The sequence below is a fragment of the Lampetra planeri genome, chromosome 12 (assembly GCF_965212315.1).
Source record: "Lampetra planeri chromosome 12, kcLamPlan1.2.h2, whole genome shotgun sequence".
Taxonomy (NCBI): Eukaryota; Metazoa; Chordata; class Hyperoartia; order Petromyzontiformes; family Petromyzontidae; genus Lampetra; species Lampetra planeri.
Genome location: NC_136118.1, coordinates 3,290,045 through 3,315,188, shown reverse-complemented (window position 1 = coordinate 3,315,188; position 25,144 = coordinate 3,290,045). Strand labels below are relative to the sequence as shown.

The window sequence follows — 25,144 nt, the reverse complement described above, 5'->3', positions numbered from 1 at the left end:
AAACAGCAAGTAATAAAGGTAGCATTGTTTATAACGTTCATATTATAACTATTATAAGACTAAACAGCCAGATTTCCCTTGCCTCCTCCCACTAAATCCGGCCGTGCCGCAGGAAAATTCGATAAATTGTTTCCGTTCAGCGTTTGTGATATGATTCAAGAATTTGTTTTTATTGTGGTGAATGGCAGTGTCTCCAGTGGCTACAGGGGTCATGGGAAGCCATTTCATACATCATATATACGAATAAAAAATCATCAGTTCTTACATAATCGATTCGATACATGAATTGTGAGCTTAACATTCGATATGTATCGATGTGCCGTCACACCAATGCTTGTCAGGGTAAACTCATTAGTCACAGCGTGGCATTAAAATCATACAACTACATTTATAACATTTATTTCCCCTTCATAAGACAAATCTGGGTAGTGGCAGTTGTAATATAACAAACTTTAATGATGTTATTTGTTTAATTGAACATGAGTTTCGGGCTTTATTCTAGGAGGGTTACGAATGAATTATGGTAAAGTTGTAGTTTTTTTTGTGTTTAGTGCTCAACCATGACTTAACCCTGGACTGCATGAGTCCAACAGATCTGAGAGGAACTTTCCACCTTTAATTTTCAACCTATCCGGATGTATCTTCCGATTTGTGCAGTGTCTCAGTACGGTACAAACATTACACGTTACGGCCGGTCACACTGAGTTGTCAGTGCTTGGTTGGGGAGGGGGAAAAGAATTGTTTGATTATTTTTTAACCGCTTTCGTTTTTTTTATAACAACACTACGGCCTCACGGTCTGCGCAATTGGGTTCTCGGGGCGCGTCGCGACACGCCCATGGCTTGCCCCACTAATGCACACCTACCGTCCCCACCACTACAGCTTACCCCACTAATGCACACCGACCGTCCCCACCGCTACAGGTTTCGTGCCCGTCTCCTCGACGGGAAAGTTCGAGGCCGTCCGCGGACCCGTTCCCACCAAGACCCCTCCGCAGCATGCCGGTGGTGCAAACCACAATCCTGAGTGAGTGAAGAATTTGTTGAAAAGATATATATAAATTTCGATTTAAAGCTTTCGTGACTGCAGGGATTCATCTTCTTGGTTCTTTCGGTAAAGTCACGTAGAAGGAAAATAATAAAATAATAAAAATAAAACATAATAAAATAATTCTCACGACGTTTCGGCCACAACGCAAGCAGCCGTCTTCAGACCTGTTCTCCACCTGAAGACGGCTGCTTGCGTTGTGGTCGAAACGTCGTGAGAATTATTTTATTATGGTTTATTTTTATTATTTTATTATTTTCCTTCTACGTGACTTTACCGAAAGAACCAAGAAGAAGATATATATACCTACCGTGTTGTCCGGGTTATAATACACACTTTTTTCTCCCTGTATTTTAAAGCAGTATTGGGGGAGGACACATCTTCTCGTCCAGTAGGTGTGTCTGTGACTAGATTTGTAAACCTTTATTGATACAGGGCACAAGGTTTCGAGTTTCCTCTAACTTTTAGAAATGTTTCGGGCACTTTCAGAAAATCTGTTGAGCCTTTCGCATTTAGCGAACGAGCCAAAGCCTTCACCCTTCTCTACTTCATTCACAGTGACGGTGACACGGAATAAACTTCTACTTTTGTACTTTAAAAAAAAAGTTCGGTGGTATTCAGTGCCAATTAACTAAGATGTTAATTACATACAATAAAATATATTTAGAAAAAAAAATTTGCAATATGCCAGTCTTCGCACATCGCCGGAAAGGTACTCTCAATGAATTTTCGCAACAATTAGGTAAAACTATTTCCATCTCCAAGACTCGTGCAATTCATCTTCTTGGTTCTTTCGGTAAAGTCACGTAGAAGGGAAGTAATAAAATAATAAAAATAAAACATAATAAAATAATTTTCACGACGTTTCGGCCACAACGCAAGCAGCCGTCATCAGGTGAAAACCAGGTCTGTCGAGGCGACAGCGTCTGAATGAAACAGCACCATGCTTGGTTTTCACCTGATGACGGCTGCTTGCGTTGTGGCCGAAACGTCGTGAGAATTATTATATTATGTTTTATTTTTATTATTTTAGTACTTCCCTTCTACGTGACTTTACCGAAAGAACCAAGAAGATGAATCACTGCAGTCACGAAAGCTTTAAATCGAAACTCGTGCAATTGTTTAACACGCTATCAAAGACTATGTTTGTGGTGATGCTTAAGTTCCTATCTGTGGAAAGATTGCTATCTGATCATTGTTATGTTTGTTTCTGTTTATTGCCTCTACCATGTGTGACAATAATTGGCAGCAGAAATTGGCAGGAGCACCTGCACTCAGTCATACTTTCATCATAATGACACAAAGTCGGTCCTGTATTGCGAGATTCTCTTGCAATTTTAGCATGCTGCATGTGTGTGTGTTTACATTATAAGATAGTATGCTGTTCATCCACAGCACCTGAGTAACCTTAATCGTTCGGTAAGATCTCATTTAAAGTCTCATTCTGACCAGAAGTAACCACGCATGTATGGTGTTGATGATGCGCTATCTACAAATCATATGAGGTTTTACCTGTTAAAAAAACAGCTATGAACATTTTCACCATGCTTATCTTATAGGTTAAAAAAATCTGTAAAAAAAATTCAAATCCTCTAATGGCATTGCCACTTACCTCAGGAGACCACGGGTTGGGAGTCTTATTGGTAAAATGATGAAAAATCTGGGTAACATGTCAAATGGAGTCTTGGGAGGCAGGGGGGGCAGAGGGCACTAAATTGCATTTGTGAGGCATTTTTGAGTAAATATGTAGAGTGTCTATAGACTCGTTTATTTTTGTTTGCAGAAGGAGCATGAGCGTCGACGACGGCGCACAGCAGATGCCTAGGCGCCGCGTTCTCCGGCAGCAAACGTGGACCGAGACGGGGCACCGTAGGGTGTCGCGGCAAAGCGGCGTCGACGCCGACCACACGACCGCTCGCCTGCCGTCGGACACCACTGCCGACACCGCCGCCGCCGGGCAACCGCAGCCCAGCCGGAGGCAGTCGGAGAACCACAATCCGTGCCCACCCGCGGCCTCGCCGGCCCCGCAGCAATGCTTCTCCCTCGTCCTGGACGAGTCGTCGGGGAACTACCTCCTCGTCCCCGTCTCCTCCCCGCAGGACCCCGCCGGGGCCACCGCTCCCGCGCCCGGGCCCATCGTGAGCAGCTCGCCGCTCGTGATGATGTCGGCCGCCGGGAGTTACGCTCCCGCGGCGCAGTACGGCGCGCGAGCTGCGGCGCTCGCTCGCGGCAACTGGCCCAACTCCAACGGGGACGGTCGGGGGCCGGACCACCCCGCCTCGCCGGACTGTGGCAGCCCCTTGTCACCCGGACGTGCCACGAACTGGAGCTCGCAAAGTGGGCCGCTTCGCCAGCCGGCGACGCCTGTTGCCAGGCCACGGGGCCGCCCCGAGCAGTGGACCACGAGCACTCCGGTGCAGGGCCGAGGAGCGGCGGCCGCCGGGCGGACGGCGGTGGGCGGCAGGGCTAGGGGAAACGGTAGCTTCGGCGGTCGGGCCTGCTCACTCAGCCCGGACCTGGAGTTCCGCCGGGCGGAGATGTGGGCGGCTCAGGCGCAGGGACACCCGGGAAGTTACGAGGGGAGCGGTACGCAGGGTTCCGGCTACAGCCCCGAGGCGCAGTGGGGCAGCCGGGCGCCCGTGCCGGCTGCGGGGAGACGCCGGACGCCATCCAGCCCTGAGGTGGGGCCATCGTCGCCTGGACATCAGGGCCAGAATGGCCGCACGGGGGCGGCCGAGGGTCCCCATTCACCACGTCCCATCAGCCCCCAGCAGCAGCGCATCCTGAGGCTGCTGCGCGAGGAGTTTGCCTTTGAGGGCTACATGGAAAACGGTGCCGTGGAGATGGAGATGGGTGAGCAAATCCATGAATTAACCGGTGCTCCAGCAGTAGTGGTGGTTAGGGTGACCACGATATGGCGATTCTATGATATATCATACGATATAAGATCAGCAATAATCAAATCGTCCATTTTGCTAAATATCATGACGATCATGTCTTAATTGTTGACAATATTTATGAAATGCAAACACAGTCATAAGCTAGCTATCATGCATTAAATTAATGCTCTGCATTAATAAAGTATTTGATGGCATGGCAGTTATGATGTCATCCCTTTCGGTTTCATTTTATTATGTGATTATTCATTGTCCCACTGACAGTGTGCATTATAACCATTACAGATTATAAAGTTGCGATGATTAAAAGACTTATGGCATGCTTATGTTGAGTGAATTGTTTCTGAATAACTTCTAATTAACCTTTATTCGTACTGGAATTACAGCAAAGTGTAAAAAGAATACAAAGATAATGCAAACTGCGATTGCCTATTGCACCTGTTTAATGCACGATCGTAAACCGTCCAAGCACTATCCAGTCTCAAACTTTGCTTATCTTGCGAGGCCTTACAGGATCGTGATGCATTCTGGGTGATTTGTGTGTGCATTATCAGGACATTGAATGCAAGTTAATTATTTTGTTACATCGATTTGACTCCCTTCCCCCCCCCACCGCCCCTTTCACCACATCTGGCTCCACTTCACAGCTGAGTTTATCCGAGCCCTGCGTGTACTCAACTTCAAGGCTTTCAGTTACCTGGTAAAGGAGCGCTACCCGGACCTGTACTGGGACGACGGGCTGCTCCGCAAGCTGCACTCCCGCGACACCATGCCGCCTCTCAAGATACAGAGGTAAACATCCCCGAAGTCACGATGTGGAACGCTGTTTGTGTCTCACGAATCACACTGCTCCTTCCTTCCGATCTTCCAACATTTCAGTGAACTTGTGAAGATTCAGATTTATTGTATTGCTATTCAGGATTTACCTTTATTTACATTCCTAGAAATTGGCCCGAAGGGTTGCCCATAACCTGTAGACACAAACCAGAGCAAAGTGGACGATTTTCAAACATGTATAAACACAATTGTATATTAAATGCTTACGAAGACAAATCGAATCATATGCATCTTGAACTTCTTTAGCACTGTAGGTGCGGGGGAAGGACAATAACAAAGCACAAAAAGCAGTTGAAATTTTGCAAAGCGTAATAATTTACGCTTGCGCGTGATTCTTCCTAACTTGTGGGATTGCGCGTTTCCCATTAAAGCAGGCCGTCCTTTCAGAAGCCACCGCCGGGCGTCGAGCGGCGCATCGACTGCACGGGCCCCGAGCCGGTGACGAGCAACGCGGGCCGGGGCAATCGCGGTGCGGCCGACATGGAGCCTGGCCTCCGGAGCTCGCGCTCGCGGACCTGGTCGGAGAGCACGTTCCGGCAGCACGGCACACCGCGCAGCGCCGGAAAGAGCGCCAGCCCTGGCTCGGGAGACTCGCGGGGCTCGGGGTCAAAGGTTGCCGGGAGAGTGCAGTGCACAGGCGAGTGCGTGCGTGCGTGCGGTGGTGGGGATAGGGAGGGAAGGATTTCCCGTGTGTGTGTAGTAACAATCATCAAAACGATTTGTAACCTGCACATTATTCACAAAATGACAAGGCTATGTCCTATGTCATAGTGTGGCCAGCCCTCTTCTGATGTAGCACTAAGTTAATCTCAAATTCATATATTTACTCACTTTGAAGTGATACTGATGATGGTGATGGTCAGGGTGATGATGGTGATGATAATGATCACGACGTTAACAATACATATAGTGATCACAATAAAGATGACGATGATGATGATAATCACGATGATAATGATCATTTTTAACCGATGTGACCCTGGCTGTGATTTTTACTCCCGTCCTCACAATGTGAGACTTTAATCGAGAAACCGGTTAACCTAGTGGTTAGTGCAAGCAAATTAACATAGATGGTCCAATTTCCACATTCGTTCAGTAATTTCTGCACGGTGTTTATTTTAAAGTGTGCCATCTGCTCTAAAGTGGAATGTGACGTAATTTTTTTACAAGAGTGGGTCATTCATTACCTGTGCCATAACCCAAATCCTAGGTTGGCAATTGCTAGGAACTAAAGTACATGATGATGAATAACTGTTCATACATTCGAGTGTTCAGGCTCCCTCTCGGAAAATACACGAGGCACTATGATTTCTTACCTTGTTCAGTAAGCGGCATTCAAACGAATCGTGTTGTTTCTTGTGTACACATTTCGGGCTCGTGTTTAACAATTTATGCATGTCAGCCATTATTTTATGGACGCGCTTGGTACCATGGGAGCTTTTTGCCAGTATCAAAGTATGAAAATAAGAATAGATTTAACCCTTTCTGGCAATAAAACAGGTGTTAAGATGTTCAAACACCAAATATATACCTTTTTCAAGGCATCAAGTCTGCATTAACCACACGTACTTGTGGTGAGCATGTTTGTTTGCATATCCAAGGTATGTATTTGGTTTTTGAACATCTCAACACCTGTTTTATTGCCAGAAAGGGTAAAACCTATTCTTATTTTTCATGCTTTGTGCCACCGTAAACGTACACAGCAATGGGACCGAAAACTGGTTAATATTTACTGGTAATCTTCCGTGATGGACAAAGTACATTCAATTTATACAAATGACAAAAAAAACTGTGTCTCGCATCATTTGGATAAAATGTACAAATTCCATTGAGATGTTTAATTTCAATCAATTGTAATTTACATACTGCACATATGTGATTATTTCAGTTCTATGTCTCGTAATAGCCTCGTTGGATGCAACTAAGCCATGTTTATTTTTTCCCCAATGCCGCCCATGCAGGCCCGGATCCGGCCGTGACATGCGGCAACATCAGCGAGGTTCCTGCACCGGAGCGGTCGCCCGACGATCAGGCCGGAATCCAGGTCTGGAAATCCGTCTGTCAGAAGGACACCGGCATCGGAGAAGGCAGCGGTGCGTGCAAAAATGTCGCGATGTGAACGTCCGCGCCGCCCAGTCTCTGTTTGATCCACGCGTCCTGTGGCTCAAAGCATTTAGGAAATGACGCTGAATTCTAGTAACAATCATCGCTGCCAATGGCGGCGTTGCTTGTAAGGACTCGGGAGTGCCACGACGTGTCAATTCCTTGATTCATATTTACTTTTGCACTCGTGCTGCACCGTGAAATGCGATCACAGCACCCCTCACGACCCACGCGGCGTCATGGAGAGACGCTCATCGCCGTTCCTGTCAACCCTGCAGCCGCTAGAGGTGCTGTGTAGGAACATCGGATAATTTTCCATTGTGAGAGGAAAGTTCTTTGCCTGCAAATCATTTTCTTTACTTGTTAATAATTAACACACGCTGCAGCATTAATAATGGATGTCATTATAGAATTCAAAATAAACGATGCAGTCGGAAAGAAATTGCAGGATAGGAAAATATTTTCCCGTTTTGCCGATCGGTATTTTTGATGTGTCAATGAATGAAAGAAAACTGCGCAACGAGGTGATAACCCTTTGAGACAAAGGTGGCTCTCACGCAACATCTGTCTTACCATTGCACCTTCCACTCACAGGAAACCCCGCGGCACTGCCAGCCCTGCGACGGCCAATCAGCTGTCAGAGCGCCAACTCCTCACTCTCCGAGCTCTACAGCCGGGAGTCGTGGGAGGGGAACGAGGGAGATGGCGCCTTGGGTCCCAATGTCACTCTCGGCTGGCCCGGCGGAGAGACTCGTGGCGGAAGTGCTGGTGGCGGTGGTGGCGGTGGCAGCCGGATGACCAACAACAACAGCAGCAGCGGTGGCAGCATTGGTGGCGGTGGCGGCGGTGGTGGAGACGGAGGCAGCGGCAGCTGCAGCGGGGATGGCGCCAGCAGCGGTGGCCCCAGCTCAGACTTCCCATGTCCGTCCGGGCCACAGCCCACATGCCTTGGCTGGGCCTTGGCCTTCCGCGGCGAGGCGGACTTTAATGAGGAAATCAAGACGTATGCACAGACGTTGGGCCGCAAATACGGGCAGAGCGCCGGGCTGGAGGAGAGGTTGCAGGTGCGTACACCAGATGCCAACAAGTATGCCGCACTTTGGCTGATACTCGTTTAAGGCTGAATCGCAAGGTGGCAAAGTGGCTCCAAGATAAAAAAAAAAGATGAAGAAAACCCTGAGCTGGCATCACTTAGATATTGGGTTCACATCTAGGCAGCTGCCCGATATTAATCTGGGTTCTCAAGTGTAGTGAGCTGATTGTCTCAACCTGGTCACTAATGACTGCGCAACAAAAACAACATCGTGCCATATTTGGTTCTGCAGTCAATTTGGCTAAAGTCCAGCTCTGAGAATTAAAAATATCGGGTTGACTATCTTGCGACGGACATTACTCTCAGTGGCAGAGCGCTGCCCCCTGCTATATGGAAAAAGAGATCACTTGAAGGCATCTCAGAGGTAACTCTGTGATATACACTTACGTGGGCCATCTCGAACATGAAGAGTTGCGGTGTTTTGCGACAAATCCAAATACACACATTGTCACATGATATTATGTCAATTGCACAATCGGGATAAAATTCTGGAAACTTTATTTCGTTTTTAAAAAGGCTGAGTTGCTTTAGGGGGGGACCCAGGACAGGCGCAGCTAATATGTGCAACACATCGTGTGCACGTGATAACAAAAGCTGCCATGATGTGCCCATTATACATTTTTTTCACCTCCGTACATTTCTGCCAGGATGTTTACCGCCGCAAACCAAAAAACAATCTTCTTCTTGCAGGAGCTGGAGCAGCAGTTGATGCTGGAGAAGAAGAACCTGAAAAAGACACAGACGTACTACCGCAAGCTCACGCAGGGATCCGTCAAGAGCAAAAGTGAGACTCGCTCACTGCAGCAAAACCAGACAGACATGAATCCGAATTCTAGATTTGAAGCTTTCGTGACTGCAAGGATTCATACTCGTAGGTTTTTTCGATAAAGTCACATAGGTAAAAAATGTATTGAATAGAAATTAAATTTTTTACCTACGTGACTTTACCGAAAAAACGTAAGAGTATGAATCCGAATGTGTTCTCAAAACGACCCCTACATGGTAATACGGTTGTATGTAACCTGCACTGAAGCCTTCTAGGCAACGTTGCTGTCAAATGTTGCTGCCGGGTGGCTAGATGACATCACCCGCTCTGCATTGTGGGTAGCTCGAATGATGTTGCCCGTTTCCGCCAACAGGTGGTGGCGATCGTGGGCTGCTGTTCAAGCTCACGTCCCAGATGGAGGAGACACAGGGCAAAGTGGAACTGATGCACTTTGTGCGCTCCTACCTGGAGGTGTGGACCTTGTGACCCGTGGCAGGCACCAGGCCCGAGTGATTTTGTGATTTTGATTGCTACAAATATTTTTAAAACGGTGACCAGTTTAAGTTGAACTCTTATGTATGTTGAACTTCTTTCGCACCATACCTAGCCAACCGTACTAATCGGAGGTGCTCTTAGCATTACACCCAATGCCTCTCCATTTATTCCATGACTTCGTCATTCGTAACTTGTGAGTAGGCATTTTGAGATTGTGCTGTTTAACTCAATGATGTGTGTTCAGGTTGTACCACGTGTTGTTTGCCATGATGTCTGACGTTTTCCGGCTACGCAGCACGTGGAGGAAAAACTTTCGACATCACGTCGTATCTTATCTGTCAAAACAACACATGCGGTGCAATCTGAATACACATCAGAGAGCTGTTCAACATTTATTGTTGTCTACATCATCACCGCCATTGTGCCACTAACCCGCAGCTGCTGACGGCTGAGCAATGTGGCTTGAACCTGTACGACCTGCCCTCGCTCAAGACGAGCCGATTTGCGGGGCAGCCCAGCCCGGACTCCGTGACCACCGACATGGGGGAGGAGGAGGAGGCGGAAGACGCGATGGCCGGCGACGTGAAAGACGTGGCTCCACCGACCTTTGGCCTCCTCTTCCAGGCGGCCGCGCCCAAAGAGGGTGCCCCAAAGGAGTCCACGGCCTTTGTTCATGCAGGCACTCCCCTCGGACTCATGTCCTACCTCTATGCCAAGTACGAGCCAGTGACGTCCACCCGCTTCCTCCTTTTTTACTTAATGACTAGCATAAGTTAATAACCTTACATATATACACACCCTCACCACTCACCACTCACCCTCACCATTCACCCTCACCACTCTCCCTCACCACTCTCCCTCAACACTCATCCTCACCAATCACACCCTCACCAATCACCACTCACCACTCACCCTCAACACTCACCCTCACCACTCACCACTCACCCTCACCATTCACCCTCACCACTCTCCCTCACCACTCATCCTCACCAATCACACCCTCCCCACTCTCCCTCACCACTCTCCCTCACCACTCATCCTCACCAATCACACCCTCACCAATCACCACTCACCACTCACCCTCAACACTCACCCTCACCACTCACCCTCACCATTCACCCTCACCACTCTCCCTCACCACTCATCCTCACCAATCACACCCTCCCCACTCTCCCTCACCACTCTCCCTCACCACTCATCCTCACCAATCACACCCTCACCAATCACCACTCACCACTCACTCTCAACACTCACCCTCACCACTTACCACTCACCCTCACCATTCACCCTCACCACTCTCCCTTACCACTCTCCCTCACCACTCATCCTCACCAATCACACCCTCACCAATCACCACACACCCTCAACACTCACCCTCACCACTCACCACTCACCCTCACCATTCACCCTCACCACTCTCCCTCACCACTCTCCCTCACCACTCATCCTCACCAATCACACCCTCACCAATCACCACTCACCACTCACCCTCAACACTCACCCTCACCACTTACCCTCACCACTCACCCTCACCACTCAACCTCTCCTCACCACTCACTAATCACCACTCACAATCGCCACTCACAACCGCCCTCACCATTATATTTTTGCCCCAGTCAACGCCGGATATTTCCCATTCGTAGCAGTTTATATCAACTCTATAAGCAACTTATATTAAACAGGAAGCGCGATCCTAAAGTAATTTACAACCTTCGATTAGTCCTTTGTGCGATTCAAAGAATCGATTCCTGGCATGTTGGGGGTTTACATTTTGAATGATAGAGTTTCATTCTCATTGTTATTTTATTTTTTTATTTTTTCAGGAGTTTTTTATTACATTTTTGCCCCGGTCAACGCCGGATATTTTCCGTTCGTAGCAGTTTATATCGACTTTAACGAACTTATAGTAAACGGGAATCGTCCAAATCTAAAGGAATCTACAACCTTCGATTCCTTTGCGCGATTCAGAGAATCGATTCTTGGCGCGTCGGGTTTAAAAGTAATTACACAGTTGTTTTTTTCATTGGTATATAATGTTTGAAAGTTTTCATAAGATTTTAAATGTATTTCCCCCCGGGCAACGCTGGGTATATCGAGTTTATAGCACAAATGCGTGCGCATATTTTTAACGGGAATTAAAAATGGCGTCCACCCGGCAGCGAATGCGTCGCTACCCGTTGCCAGGGGCAACCGCCGTCCAATGAAACTGCGTATGGTCTGGCGACACACAGACACACACACAGACAGACAGATTTGCGATTTTATATATATATAGATGTCCAGTTCACGGGCCACCTTGAAGAGCAATTGAATAGCCTTAAAAAAATATATCCAAGTGCTCTTAAATGTCCGTTTGTTTTGCCGCTGCACCCTTGCATCGCAAATCCACTGCTCGGTTTGTGCGGCTGCGTCTAATGTAATTCTGGCTTCTTATGATTGCGCTGAAAATTCAAAATGCTGGGATATGCCATTAAGTAGCCTCTGTGGTAACACAGAGCTGCCAGCCAGTGAAATAATTTAAAGATTAACTCATATTTGGGGCAGGTGGATTGACGCCTTTATGCTCTTTTTAAAGTTTCAACTCGGGTTGAAAGCGTTGACACATTAGGGCCATCCTTTGTTAACAGTGAGGCATTGTAAGACTCGTAAACATACCTAGTGAGAACAAGACTTTCGTATACAATTGTGTTGCTATTGGCCACTTACCCTATTGAAAAGCAACCAAATTATTGAACGGTTGCTTGCCCAGCATTCCGAGTCACAAACCAGAGCAAAAGCATTTTGCCCTGACAGCTATCTGTAGGCTTCCGTACTGCTAACGAAATGATTTTGAAGACAGGTGCATGTTGGAAAATGTTACATAATTCATGCGAATGCATAACTGTTTGAACTCGTTTCTTTTCTCTCTTCGTGTTGTGCGTGTGTGTGCGCGCACACGTGTGCTGTGGGTGACAGGAATTCGCTGTCCCAGGGATACATTCACCAGTTCTTCTACACGTACCGCTACTTTGTTTCCCCTCAGCAGCTCCTCAGCTTCATCATGGAGCAGTTTGTAAACGCCTCCAGGTAAAGAGTAGCATCTTTAATTTATAATTTCCTTTTTTTTTATTCAAATAAAGCTTCACCGATTCTCAGAACTCTTTTTCACGGGAGTACTGCGTTGGGATGGTTGGCCAATTCGATAACTGAGTATTTAACTTCGTGCGACAGGAAACTGGATTACCTGCAGAAAATCTACCGTGCATACGAGGAGGGTGTGACACTCAAAGCTCCGCACAGATGAAGTGAAGCCATTGCTGTGATACCATCAATTGGCCACCTTGTAGCCAAAGACTACATGCAACACCTGGTATACCCAGGTAGTCTGCCATTCAAATACTAAACTGACCTGCCATAATTGGGCATGTTCACGGTGATGTGATTGTAGACGCCATGGTGATTTGGTTGTAGGTTGGGCATATATTTGCCCATAGGGAATACATTCTCATAGAAGCAGTACACCCATCATTGTGGTTATCACAAAACCCGTTGTCGCCTATGCTTAGACCTCACACCTTGGAAAATGTGTTTTTTCATTGTGAGTCCTTGTGTTGAGTGTGTAAAAAGACGCCATTTTTATTGGTCATGTACAACATTCAGTCAATACCATGGTAATACAATTGCAGCATTAAATGCCATACTTGATAATCCCACAATTTACGACTATATTTACCCAAGAATGTCAGTGTGTAACGTGCGTGACGTCACTCCACGTCGACCAGTCCCCCTCATTATTAATCATTAGCAGGTGACGTCACTCACATGGAGAACCCCCCTCATTAATAATCATGAGTGGGTGACGTCACTCCACATCGAACAGCCCCCCTAATGAATAATCATGAACAGGCGACGTCCTCCAAATGGACAGCCCCCCCTCCCACCATTAACAATAATAAGCGGGTGACGTCACTCCACATGGGGGGACCGAGGCGCCTCCTCCCCCGTCGGCGTCAACTTACAACCCTCACTACAAAGGCAGTACCCTCACGTCACGTGATCTCGGCAACGCTGTTGAAACATCGAAGTAAAAACGACGTCATGATAAACAACGGATTATAACCTTTAAATAAAATAAGTCTGTGTCACCGCGCCCTTACAAATTGCACACGAATTGATGCAAAGAATATCACGTCGCGGGCTGATTTTCGTTTGCAAGTTTTAGATTTACTGCAATACACCCGACTTTGGACGGGCAAAAGGCGAGTTTAACATAATCATAATTTGTGGATTTACAGTTTCTGAAATGTTTTCACTCAGCAGATTGGGAGTGATTACATTAAAAGCCCATTTCATTTCCATAGGTAATACATCTCCATTGTTCATGTAATACCGCTACCGTGAAATCGCCCGGTCCGTATGTATTATTCAGATCCATCAGTCCAAAGGACTTCTTGGTCAACATTTTCCAGGGGCATTTGTCTAAAGAGGAAAACCCCGGCACAGATCCTGCTGAAAAACATTGGTACGGGAGGGTATTTTGGATCATCAACTCAAATGTTGTGGGGGGGGGGGGGTTATTTTTTCTGGTGAAAGAGATCTTTGCGTATATTTTTAATTGCCCACAATCTAACAGGATAACTCAAAAACGGTTTTGTTATATTTTGACTTAAAACTTCCGTGACTGCAGGAATTCATATTCTTGGTTCTTTCGGTAAAGTCGCGTAGATAGAAAACAAAATCTAAATTAAAAGCAAAAAACCCACGACGTTTCAATCGCAACACAAGCGGTCTGAAGAAGAAAACCAAGAATACGGTTTTATTATACATTATACATTATTTACAGGATACGAGGCACCGCTGTTTAAACATTCTTTGCCCCCCTCTTTTTTGTGTCGTGTTTGCGACAATCCTCTTCCTTGTCCCCGTAGTGTCTACACGCCACATTCGTCCAAGATCTGCCAGCGCAGCATGGACCTGCTGCACATGTGGTTGCAGACATGCTACAGGGTGGACTTCGCGGGCGATGCGGAACTCACCAGCGTACTGCAGGGATTCATTTTAAACAAGGTGAGGCGTGTGTGGTGAGCCAGTGGGGGGAGGTGAGCATCACTGGACGTTTATCCTCATTGCTGTATAATATTTTATTTGTTTTGCTTTCATCATTTGGTGTCCCAGGTCATTCTTGAAAACGAGATGATACCCTGGTCTCTTGGGTTCTCACCTGGTTAAACAAATAGACTTGACTTGAATTTCGATTTAAAGCTTTCGTGACTGCAGGGATTCATCTTTTTGGTTCTTTCGGTAAAGTCACGTAGAAGGGAAGTAATAAAATAATAAAAATAAAACATAATAAAATAATTCTCACGACGTTTTGGCCACAACGCAAGCAGCCGTCCTCAGGTGAAAACCAGGTCTGTCGAGGCGACAGCGTCTGAATGAAACAGCACACGAGCTTGAGCCAGTAATAAGTATAACCCGTAAAAACAAAGTTTTTCACTATAAATCCTTTATATGCGTGGCAGCGAACTTAATATAAAGGATTTAAAAATATATTCGCCTGTGGAGGACGCGGGGATCGATCCCGTGACCTTTGGCATGGGAAGCGAGGGCACTACCAACTGCGCTACTCTGCCACGGCCTATGGAGGGGTTACGCTCGGGGCTCTTATACTGTGAATGAGTTCTATTTGAATATATGTAAAATACATTTTTTTTGCCTAAAAAGTGTAAAATTTTGGGAATTTTTTTTCACGAACATTAATTGTCTCGCACAACGAGTCTGTGTGGAAAATGTCAGCTCGATTGGATCACGGGAAGTGGGTTAAAAAACGACCGAAAGATTTGCACGGTCGTAAGCAAGCACGCAAGCAAGCACGCAAGCAAGCAAGCGAACTTAATATAAAGGATTTAAAAATATATTCGCCTGTGGAGGACGCGGGGATCGATACCGCGACCTTTGGCATGGGAAGCGAGGGCGTTACCAACTGCGCTACTCCGCCACGGCCTGTGGAGGGCTTACGCTCTGGGCTCTTACACTCTGACGTTCAGCCAAAGCCATGAATGCGTTCTATTTGAATATATGTAAAATAATTTTTTTTTGCCTAAAAAGTGTAAAATTTTGGGAATTTTTTTTCACGAACAATAATTGTCAGGCACAACGAGTCTGTGTGGAAAATGTCAGCTCGATTGGATCACGGGAAGTGGGTTAAAAAACGACCCAAAAGATTTGCACGGTCCTAAGCAAGCAAGCAAGCACGCAAACATAATATAAAGGATTTAAAAAATATGACGCTGTCGCCTCGACAGACCTGGTTTTCACCTGAGGACGGCTGCTTGCGTTGTGGCCGAAACGTCGTGAGAATTATTTTATTATGTTTTATTTTTATTATTTTATTACTTCCCTTGTACGTGACTTTACCGAATGAACCAAAAAGAAGACTTGACTTGATCGCTCACTCGCTATAATTACTCGAATGCCTCTCGGCCTCTGGGGTGTTTGTTTATTTATTATGAATTATTACTGCATGAGAAGAGGGAATGCGATGTGAACGGTTTGTTCTGAGTTGCCATTGGGCAGCAGGCATAAATGGGGGGTTCACGTCCTGGCAAATGATCCCAGTTAATGCATTGGTGAATGTTATTTTGTTTGCGCAGTTTTGGTCAAAAATTTGCTGACTTCTCCATTGCTAAAAATGGGGAAAATCACAAAGGTGCCATGATTTGGCCATTTCTAATCTTTAGTCACCTGCCCAGTGGCAGGTTCATGGCTCAAACATCCTCCGTTCTGTCCGATTTTGATATTTCTTCTTCATGTCACTTCTTTCCAAATTTTCAAGCAGCATCTTTATTATATTCTTGGTTCTTTCGGTAAAGTCACGTAGAAGGGAAATAATAAAATAATAAAAATAAAACATAATAAAATACAATTCTCTGCCCCTTCATCTCTATCTTTTCTGAGTTATATTAATTACACTTCCCTCCTCCTGAACTTGGCCATGTCACTCAGATGTAAACATAGCCAATTCAGTTTGATTGAGTTAAACCTTTGGAGAATTTTGCATCGGGCCGATACCAGTTCTATAAAAGATTAATAAGTTGGCCTAGAGGCCTGGCACCTGGTTATGCAGATTGTTGTATAATCATTGGCAGCCTTCTTACCAACAGCCCTACCCAATGTTGTCACTCCATATCAACAGACACGCACACATAAAGACACTTCCAAATGCCCACCACCTGAATCAATCCACGTGTTCTGCACCTCCCAACACCCACGACATGACACAATGGCCAGGTGGTCTCATACCACGAGACGGCGGGGCAGCACCTTCTGCACCACAGCAGCAACTGCGACCACTCCAGGGGTCAAGGGTCACTGAGCAGCCTGGAGGAGGAGGACGATTACGCAGTGTTCTCACCGGGCCCCGCATCGGCACGTGCCTCCTTGGACATCGGCGCAGCGCGGGTGAGTGTGAAAGTAAAGTCACAGGCTTAATGAATCACTCGCTTGCGCTTGCACCTACGATTAGTATGGTTGGCTACGCCCGGTGCGAAAGAAGTTCAACATACCATTGGTACCTCAATTTTTTTTTACCCTTTTATCTGGCAACAAAACTGATGACTCCTCGTAAAAAAGGTGTCAGTTTTGTTGCCAGATAAAAGGGTAAAAAAACAATTATCAAGTTCAACATACATACATATATACATAAGTCAGAGTAGTGTGATGAAGGATGAGGTGGCCCGGTGGTTTTGTGCGCTCATACCATATTAGAGAACTGAGCCGTCACCGTTGAGACTTGCAATTCAACGAGATTCTCAGCTGTAGTGAGTTGATACATCTCAGTCCAGTCGGCAAATGACTCCACAAAAAGACCAAATAACATGAAATGTAGTTGTGTCACTTACATGTGTCATCTTGTGTCCACCTTGCAGAGAACCCGAGATCAACACAAGGCCCGGCTGCCCGTGCAGCAGCAGATGTCCGTCTCGGGCTGCCTGGGCCTCTTCCGACAAATGTCCTCGGTCGGCGAGAGGGACACCTCGGTGTACAAGCACAGCGCCAAGAGCCCCGGCGCGTACATGTTGGCCAATTACACGGCGACGCAGATAGCGCTGCAGCTCACCCTGCTGGAGGAGGTATGGCTTCTCCGCACATCCGCGGCTCGCCGTTTCGTGCCGCTGCGTAGAGGGACGGGGCCGCTGTGTTGCGTCTCGTCTGCTCTAGTGCGACACGGTGTGTTGACGACTTGACGTGTGCATTATACACTTTTGTTTGAAATTTATGGAACGGTCTTTTTTTTCCGGACATAACAGAATAGCTGCTTGTTTTTAAAATATTCGGGTTGTTAAATGTTTTTTTTTAATTGCATTACCCATAGCTGCATGCAAAATTAATGCTAAATACAGTTTGCCGCACGTATAGAAATGTAACATCTTTGCTATTTTAGTCGAGAAATGAAGGGAGCTGCCATGCTGCAATAGAGAGGTAGACGATTTGATCAGTGAGACAGTGCAAGTTCCTTAACCCCCCCCCCCCCACACCTTTGTCCCCCCAACAGCATAGTTTGGTTCAGAACAATTGATTGGCTGGTCGCGGTTCAGGGCACAAGGAGTATAGGGAGGCCAAGCATAAGATGCGAGGGATGCAGTGGAACGAGATATGTGGATCGTGGGTGTGAGCAGTGAAGAGGCGCAGAATAGAAGCTCGCGGAGAAATTAAATCTTAAGCAGCTGACCAAATGTCAAACAAATGGGACTTTGGCTTAGCAGAATAAGGCCTCTGCTGACCTTTGCTTTCTCAGGCACTTCGAACTTAAACATTTGCTACGGCATTTTTTTAAACCAAGCTACCGCTTTATACACAACAGGTTGGAGGTGCTGTATTGTAGCAATGTTCTGAGGTCCTTGATGACCACTCTTTGGTTCTTTCGGTAAAGTCACGTATAAAGAGAAAATAATAAATTAAATAATAGCATATGACGTTTGGATTGCAACACAAGCAATCATCATCAGGTATAAATGAAATAGAAAACAAATCTAGTATACTTAGAAATGTAATGTAATACAACACAGAGAGTCGGCTAACATAACAGTCAACACCCTACCTGGTGGATTACGTTCTTCCAGAGAATGCTAAATTTGAGAGAGAGATAAAACACAAAACCGGAGACATATAGACAGACATATAAGCAGAGAGAGATAACACAGAGATACATAGAGAGAGACACATACATAGGCACACAGAGAAACCACGCCTCTGTGTCGAGGCCTTAAATAAAGAGAGGGGGGGGAGATATGGGGGGGGGGGGGGTAGAGAAATTAGCATGTCAATGAGTGGCACGGAGACTGCGCCAAAAAAACGACTAAACAACAAAAACGAGGGGAGACAGAGAGAGAGACACACTAAATTAAATAACCTAGCAAAATTTCGAAATGTAATGCAATGCAACACAGAGAGTCGGTCAACACACAATTAACGCATAGCCTGGTTGATTACGTTCTTCCAAAGATTGCTAAGTTAGAAGTTAAGTGTGAAATTTTAAAGAGAGACAAGACACAGACACGAAGACAGACATACAAGCAGAGAGAGAACAACAACAGAGACACACAGAGAGAGCAGAACATAAGAACGACAAAACGAGGGGAGACAGAGAGAGAGACACACTAAATCAAATAAACCTAGAAAAATTTCGAAATGTAATGCAATGCAACATAGAGAGTCACTCAACACACAATTAATACATAGCCTTGTTGATTACGTTCTTCCAAAGATTGCTAAGTTAGAAGTTAAGTGTGACATTTTAAGTCCTTGTTGACCGCTGGGCCCTTCCCTTGATGACTGCCACCCCCCGCCAGGCGACGTTCAAGTCCTGCCTCCCCGTGCACTTCATGAACACACGAGCGCAGGGCGTCAGGGAGAATCTGCAGCCTGGAATCAACAGGTGGGTGTGGAGTCATCAAATCAACGATGTGGAGAGAGAGAAATTTTTTTATCGTTTTGCTCACGCTGCATGCATCGGGAGTGATGTGGTAGGCTCGGTTTGATTCCTCGTCTTGAGCACCGATCCGTGTGGAGTTTAAATGTTCTCCCCCTATTCTGCATGAGTTTCCTCTGGGTTCTCCGTTTTTCTTCGCATGGCTGGAAAAAAACCCACATTGTAAACGGTTTTGACGGAACATCCCATTGCTGAAAAGTGATCTTAAAAAAAAAAATACTCATTGGGATCACGCACAGCCAGCAACGTTGCCTCCTACTCCGACAACTTTGGCAGGACCCTCCGTGTCTTGAGACTCGGTGAGACCTTCTGGAATAAACATTCTGAATAATTATAAAACAATCAAACCATGCGTGTCAAAACTGAATATTTTACAGTTTAAGCAAATGACCGGTTTAATGTTACCTTCGGGACCGTTGACGAAGCCTCATGAATATGCCCGATCTCGTCACAGATCAGCAGCTAGCAGGTTTAAGCCTGAACACAGCAGTGCAGGAGTTCGCAACCTGCGGCTGAAGGGCCGCATTCGGCTCTTCAAGGACTGCCTTCTCGTATTCGCAAGCATTGCGGCTCTTGACATATTTCGCTTTGTTTCTACCGAATTCGAAAAAAACGCTTTACGGGTTGCTTTGGTTGCCGGCCCCTTTCACGAGTACAACATTGCTCTACCGCTGCCTGCAATGTAGCTGTAAAGCAGCAGAGGGCAGTGCAGGAACATCTGTGGCATTGTTTTCCCAAGCCTCTTCTCCCCAACCTTCACGCAACATGGCACTGGCCACCGTGATGAAGTGTGGTCATTAACCCCCCCATCACAGCACGGTGTGGGTAGGCCCTCATCCAGCAGTGGATTGACATGTGTATTACCTTTGGCCTAATGGAACAAGCTAGGCAGAACCAGAGAGGAACATTCACATTATCGACACTGATAACACTGTGTAAACATTTTTTTTTGTTCCTGGGTAGTGTTATTTCCTAATTGCTTATGTCTCAAAAGTGCAGAAAATGGCTATTATTCCCCACAAACTTTGCTTTTGTGACCAGGACAGTGATATTTTGAAATTTACCTATTTTTAATGACAAAACGGGCGAATTTGTGTCTTTTCGTCTCACATAAAGTCAGAAAAAAACACCATATGAATCAAAATTAACATGTGTTTATACTAAAGTACAGCCTTACTGAGTCTCAACGCTTTTTAAGGAGGCTCCTGCGAAGTTTTTGCGCAGTAAGGGGCGACTTTTCAATATGTAACCCAAGTGGAATAATTTCCAAGTATTTTTTTAGCAATTGGATGTTTGGCTAATACCCGTAACATTGTATATGATGTTAGCTATGGCAGGAAACAAGAGAACCTGGAAGAATCCATGCAGCTCAGGGAGAATAAAAACAACTACATACTCCAGGCCCTTGTTGCTGTGAGGCATGAGTGTTACCACTGGTCTAACCTGCCACCCCATTAACGTGTGCGTGTATATTCTGCACTGCTAGACTGACCATCTGCTCGCCGGAGGGAGTCAGCCTGTTTGTGCCTGACTGCAAGCCCCGGGGAAGCCTGTGGAAATTCCTGGACCACTCAGCCAACATCAGCACCTGGGTGTCCGCGGAGATCCTGAGCTGCGACTCCATCAAGGTGAGTTCCGGCGCACAGGAGATATGCAGTGATGAAGATGGTTACATATCGCCAATGAAAATAAACTATTAAGAGCTTCACTTGTTAAGAGCTTCACTTGTAAGTAAATTAGCTATACCATTTGCTCTGTCTGAGATTTAATGAATTGCGGAAGCACTGCCTTTAGATTTACATTTGGCGCAGTGCTAAGTTACGTGGTCCTTAGGCTGGCGTTCATAAACCAAAGTTACATGCAACAAATATTTTTATATTGCATTTGTTATCCGCATCTTCCGTGGCTTGTGAAGATTTGGTTAAGCGCTGTCCGTTGTTTCTGGGGAATATGTAAGCCAGGCAGTGTGGTGGTGAGCTCACTGGTCAGTAGTTGGGCAGGATGCTTGAATCTCACAAGTTGGTCAACGCCGATTAAATGCTGAAATTCGCATGGCGCTAAACTTTGTGGATGTTTTTCTTTTCATATTTGTGCTGCTAGTTCAGGAATAGAGGAAGAACGACTCATTGGTGCCATATTCATGGCAATTTGATAGGAATATGCAAGGAAATAAAAGTAGCTGTTGTAGATACACACCTAGCCTCTTGGGGTGTCAATGACAAATATGAACCTTCATTAACGAGAAATAAGCCCACCCTCATGGCACTCCTTATGGCACTCCCAAAAATTTTTCTAATATTTTAATGCTGTAACGTCACTAGAGCACAATAGTAGAGCATTTGCTCATGTTTTTAAAGCTTTCTATCGCCATTAATGAAGCTTCAAAACTTTATTGGACAGTCTGGGCACATATCTATGATTTTTTTTAGTGATGTTACATCTTTGTTTAAGAGGCCTTGCGACAGGGCGGGGGGGTGACCGGGGGGTGACTGGGTGTCTCCGAGTTCAGAACGCTGAGCTGTGGTGAGCATTCAAATCCCAGTAGACGTCTGTGATTAAACCGGGTTCTCAAGTGTAATGAGTTCATGGTCTCATCCTGGTCACCAATTACTGCACAAATAATATGGTCAGGGTAAAATACGTTTGGTTCTGCACTCAATTTAGATCAATTACAAGCCCTGAGAATTAAAAATATCAGTTTCACTGTTGTGCGACATACGTTAACTCACTGGCATCAGTGGGTGGGGAAATGCTGCCTTCTACTGTGTGGACCAGAGATCACTTGATGCAGGGATATTTACTTCTGTGGGCCGTTCACTAACATGAAGAAGGGTTGCACCGCTGTGCAAGAGATACAAATGTAATTGGAACCTCCTTTGCCAGTAGCAAAATATGATAATTGTTTTTTTACCCTTTTACCTGGCAACAAAACTGACACATTTTTTTTACAAGGAATCATGTTTGCATTGACCGCAATACCTGCGGTCGGAATGCAAACAAAAAACACAACTCTGATAATGTATGCACTGTCCTTGAAATGGATTGGTCCACACCCGAGACAGCTTTTCTTAGAGCCTAGTCTCACATGGTGTTGGACCAGATGACGCCAACAGCCGCACAACTCAAAGACAATGCACCATCAGAGTATGAGAGCTCGGAGTAAACATTTACACCATTGGAACCTCCTAGTAGCATATGATAATTGGTTTTTTACCCTTTTATCCGGCAACAAAACTGACACCTTTTTTACTGTTATCATATTTTGCTACTGGCAAAGGATGTTCCAATGGTGTAAATGCTTACCCCGAGCTCTCATACTCTGATGGTGCATTGTCTTTGAGTTGTGCGCCTTTTGGCGTCATCTGGTCCAACACCATGTGAGACTAGGCTCTAAGGAAAGCTGTCTCGGGTGTGGACCAATCAATTTCAAGGACAGTGCACACACATTATCAGAGTTGTGTTTTTTGTGTGCATTCCGACCGCAGGTATTGTGGTCAATGCAAACATGACTCCTTGTAAAAAAAAAAAGGTGTCAGTTTTGTTGCCAGATAAAAGGGTAAAATAACCAATCATCATTAACAAATGTAATTGTTGTCTCATGATGTGACACTGATAGCTTGGGAAAGAGATTCACCAAACATGTTTTTGTAAAAGTGGATCGTCGTTGTCTGTCACTGTCTCTTGCAGACACAGCTGGCTGTTCTCTCCAAATTCCTGCACGTGGCCAAGACCTGCAGCAGCCTGCGCAACTTTGCGTCCAGCATGCAGATCCTGAGCGGCCTGGAGAACTTCACCGTCCGGCAGCTTCCCGTGAGCTTCGCACTCTCCAGCGCTGATCTATCACGGTGTACACTCGTCGCATGCTGGGTACATGCACTGAAAATGTCCGCAGGTTGGTGGGTTCCTAGTAGCGAGATAAAGAAATGTCATTTTTCTCAGTATAAATAACACAAATATTTATTATCTTTGATAAGGTTAAACATTAACGCGTATTTTTTTCAAGTGACCTTTCCAGGAACATCCAGCCCCAGACTCTGGCGCAACCACCAACCACTCTTGCACATATTACCTTCGGGGCATATGATGAAATCTCATGAATATCCCCGATCTCGTCGGAACTCGGCAGCTAGCAACAGGGTCTTGAATATCCATTCGTCCACTGTTGTGTCATGTGACTTTGACAGGTGTGGAGGAGCCTTCCCTCCAAGGCGATGGCCATCATGGAGGAGCTGGTGGCAGTAAAGGTGCAGCATTTCCGGCCGTTACATTCACACAAAAATCTTTCCCTCTCAGAGCGGGTGAGAAAGTGATGGCCTCAACTTTTCAGAACAAGAGGTCACACCTTCTTGGTTCTTTCGGTAAAGTCACGTAGTAGGGAAATAATAAAATAGTAAAAATAAAACATAATAAAATACAATTCTCACGACGTTTCGGCCACAATGCAAGCAGCCGTCCTCAGGTGAAGCACAGGTCTGTCGGAAAGACAGCGTCTGAATGTGTCTTTCTGACAGACCTGTTCTTCACCTGAAGACGGCTGCTTGCGTTGTGGCCGAAACGTCGTGAGAATTGTATTTTATTATGTTTTACTTTTATTATTGTATTATTTCCCTTCTACGTGACTTTACCGAAAGAACCAAGAAGATGAATCCCTGCAGTCACGAAAGCTTTAAATCGAAAAGAGGTCACACGTGAAAGACCTCAGATGTAGCCCTGTGATATCCACTTCCGTGGATCTTTCTTTGACACGGAGAGCTGTTGCACTGCTCAGATTAGATTTTTCTTCTCAAGGCACAAGCGCTTTTTTTTTTCCCACATTGTATTTGATATACAATCGCTTCCGTACTGATCGAGTCTCTTAGTATTATTATTAACTCAAATACCCCTTTGTGCTGGCGTTGCAGAGTCACAGTTTACGTATATATGTTGACTAGCGGGAAGTACCCGGCGTTGCCCGGGTGAAAAATATATTTAAAAACTTCTCAATACTTAAAAACATAACATTTACATATGAAAAGAAAACTTTGATCATTACCTCGTTCATTAAAATAAAACCCAACGAGCGGTGGGAAAAAAAACTTACACTCGCGCGCCAAGATTCAATTCTTTAAATTGCGCAAAGGAATCTAAGGTTGTAGATTTCTTTAGAATCGGCCTATTCCCGTTTAATCGATACCACAAACGCTCACCAGATATCGATTCTCGCCAGTTCTGTATATGGGTTGACGCCACACACTTCATCGTCATTCCCCCCCCCCCAAATACAAAGTCTATTTTTATACATTTTGCATTGTGTACAGTCTGGAAGCTACCCACATGCCAAATTTAAAGTTTGTTGCATGTCGGGAAGTATGCCAAACATTTCGAACAGACACACATTCACAAATTTCCCTTTAATATACATAGATGATGATGTCAAAAACACATTCCAGATAGAATTACCTTTATCTTACTACTCTGCTGTGACCCAATGACCACCGGTAGCCGAATAGAAATGTTTTTGCAAAAAACAGGTATCCAATTTGCCACACATTAAGAGATGTCTAACAAAAAATACATTTTACTGAGAAACTAAGGCAGCTGCCAGGATGTGTAACGGTAACCGGTTAGCGGTAATCGGTTCTAAAAACGCTTACCGGTTACCGTCTAAACAATTCCTGGTCACTGCCCAGTGTTCATCCACCCACGCATTTTTCTGTCTTTCACTACGCCCCCCCCCCACCGTCCCCCAGGTATTCCTGAAGAGTGACAGCGAATGCTTACTGGAGGCCGATACTAGTCGGCCCAAGCCAACCATCCCCTGCCCTCACCTCTTCTCCATGCACGTGCAGCAGCTGGAAGTTGGCGGTTTCACAATGGCCAACAGGATGTACAAGTGGCCCAAGTTAAGGTACGAACTCTTACTCTTAGTTCTTTCGGTAAAGTCACGTAGGTAAAAA

At 45.7% G+C, this 25,144-nt stretch overlaps 1 protein-coding gene across 1 annotated transcript in view; it reads left to right on the top strand.

The window, feature by feature from the left end:
- Positions 1-25,144, top strand: part of LOC144721794 (kinase non-catalytic C-lobe domain-containing protein 1-like) — a 40,676-nt gene that overhangs the window by 11,203 nt on the left and 4,329 nt on the right. The window contains exons 8-25 of the mRNA XM_078599717.1: positions 924-1,026; positions 2,831-3,900; positions 4,592-4,736; positions 5,156-5,422; positions 6,708-6,874; positions 7,479-7,948; positions 8,668-8,761; positions 9,117-9,214; positions 9,677-9,954; positions 12,194-12,304; positions 14,146-14,284; positions 16,508-16,678; positions 17,146-17,349; positions 19,069-19,154; positions 20,695-20,836; positions 22,896-23,018; positions 23,393-23,452; positions 24,938-25,095. Of these exons, the coding sequence (XP_078455843.1) occupies positions 924-1,026; positions 2,831-3,900; positions 4,592-4,736; positions 5,156-5,422; positions 6,708-6,874; positions 7,479-7,948; positions 8,668-8,761; positions 9,117-9,214; positions 9,677-9,954; positions 12,194-12,304; positions 14,146-14,284; positions 16,508-16,678; positions 17,146-17,349; positions 19,069-19,154; positions 20,695-20,836; positions 22,896-23,018; positions 23,393-23,452; positions 24,938-25,095 (3,886 nt within the window). The remainder of the gene's footprint in view (positions 1-923; positions 1,027-2,830; positions 3,901-4,591; positions 4,737-5,155; positions 5,423-6,707; positions 6,875-7,478; positions 7,949-8,667; positions 8,762-9,116; positions 9,215-9,676; positions 9,955-12,193; positions 12,305-14,145; positions 14,285-16,507; positions 16,679-17,145; positions 17,350-19,068; positions 19,155-20,694; positions 20,837-22,895; positions 23,019-23,392; positions 23,453-24,937; positions 25,096-25,144) is intronic.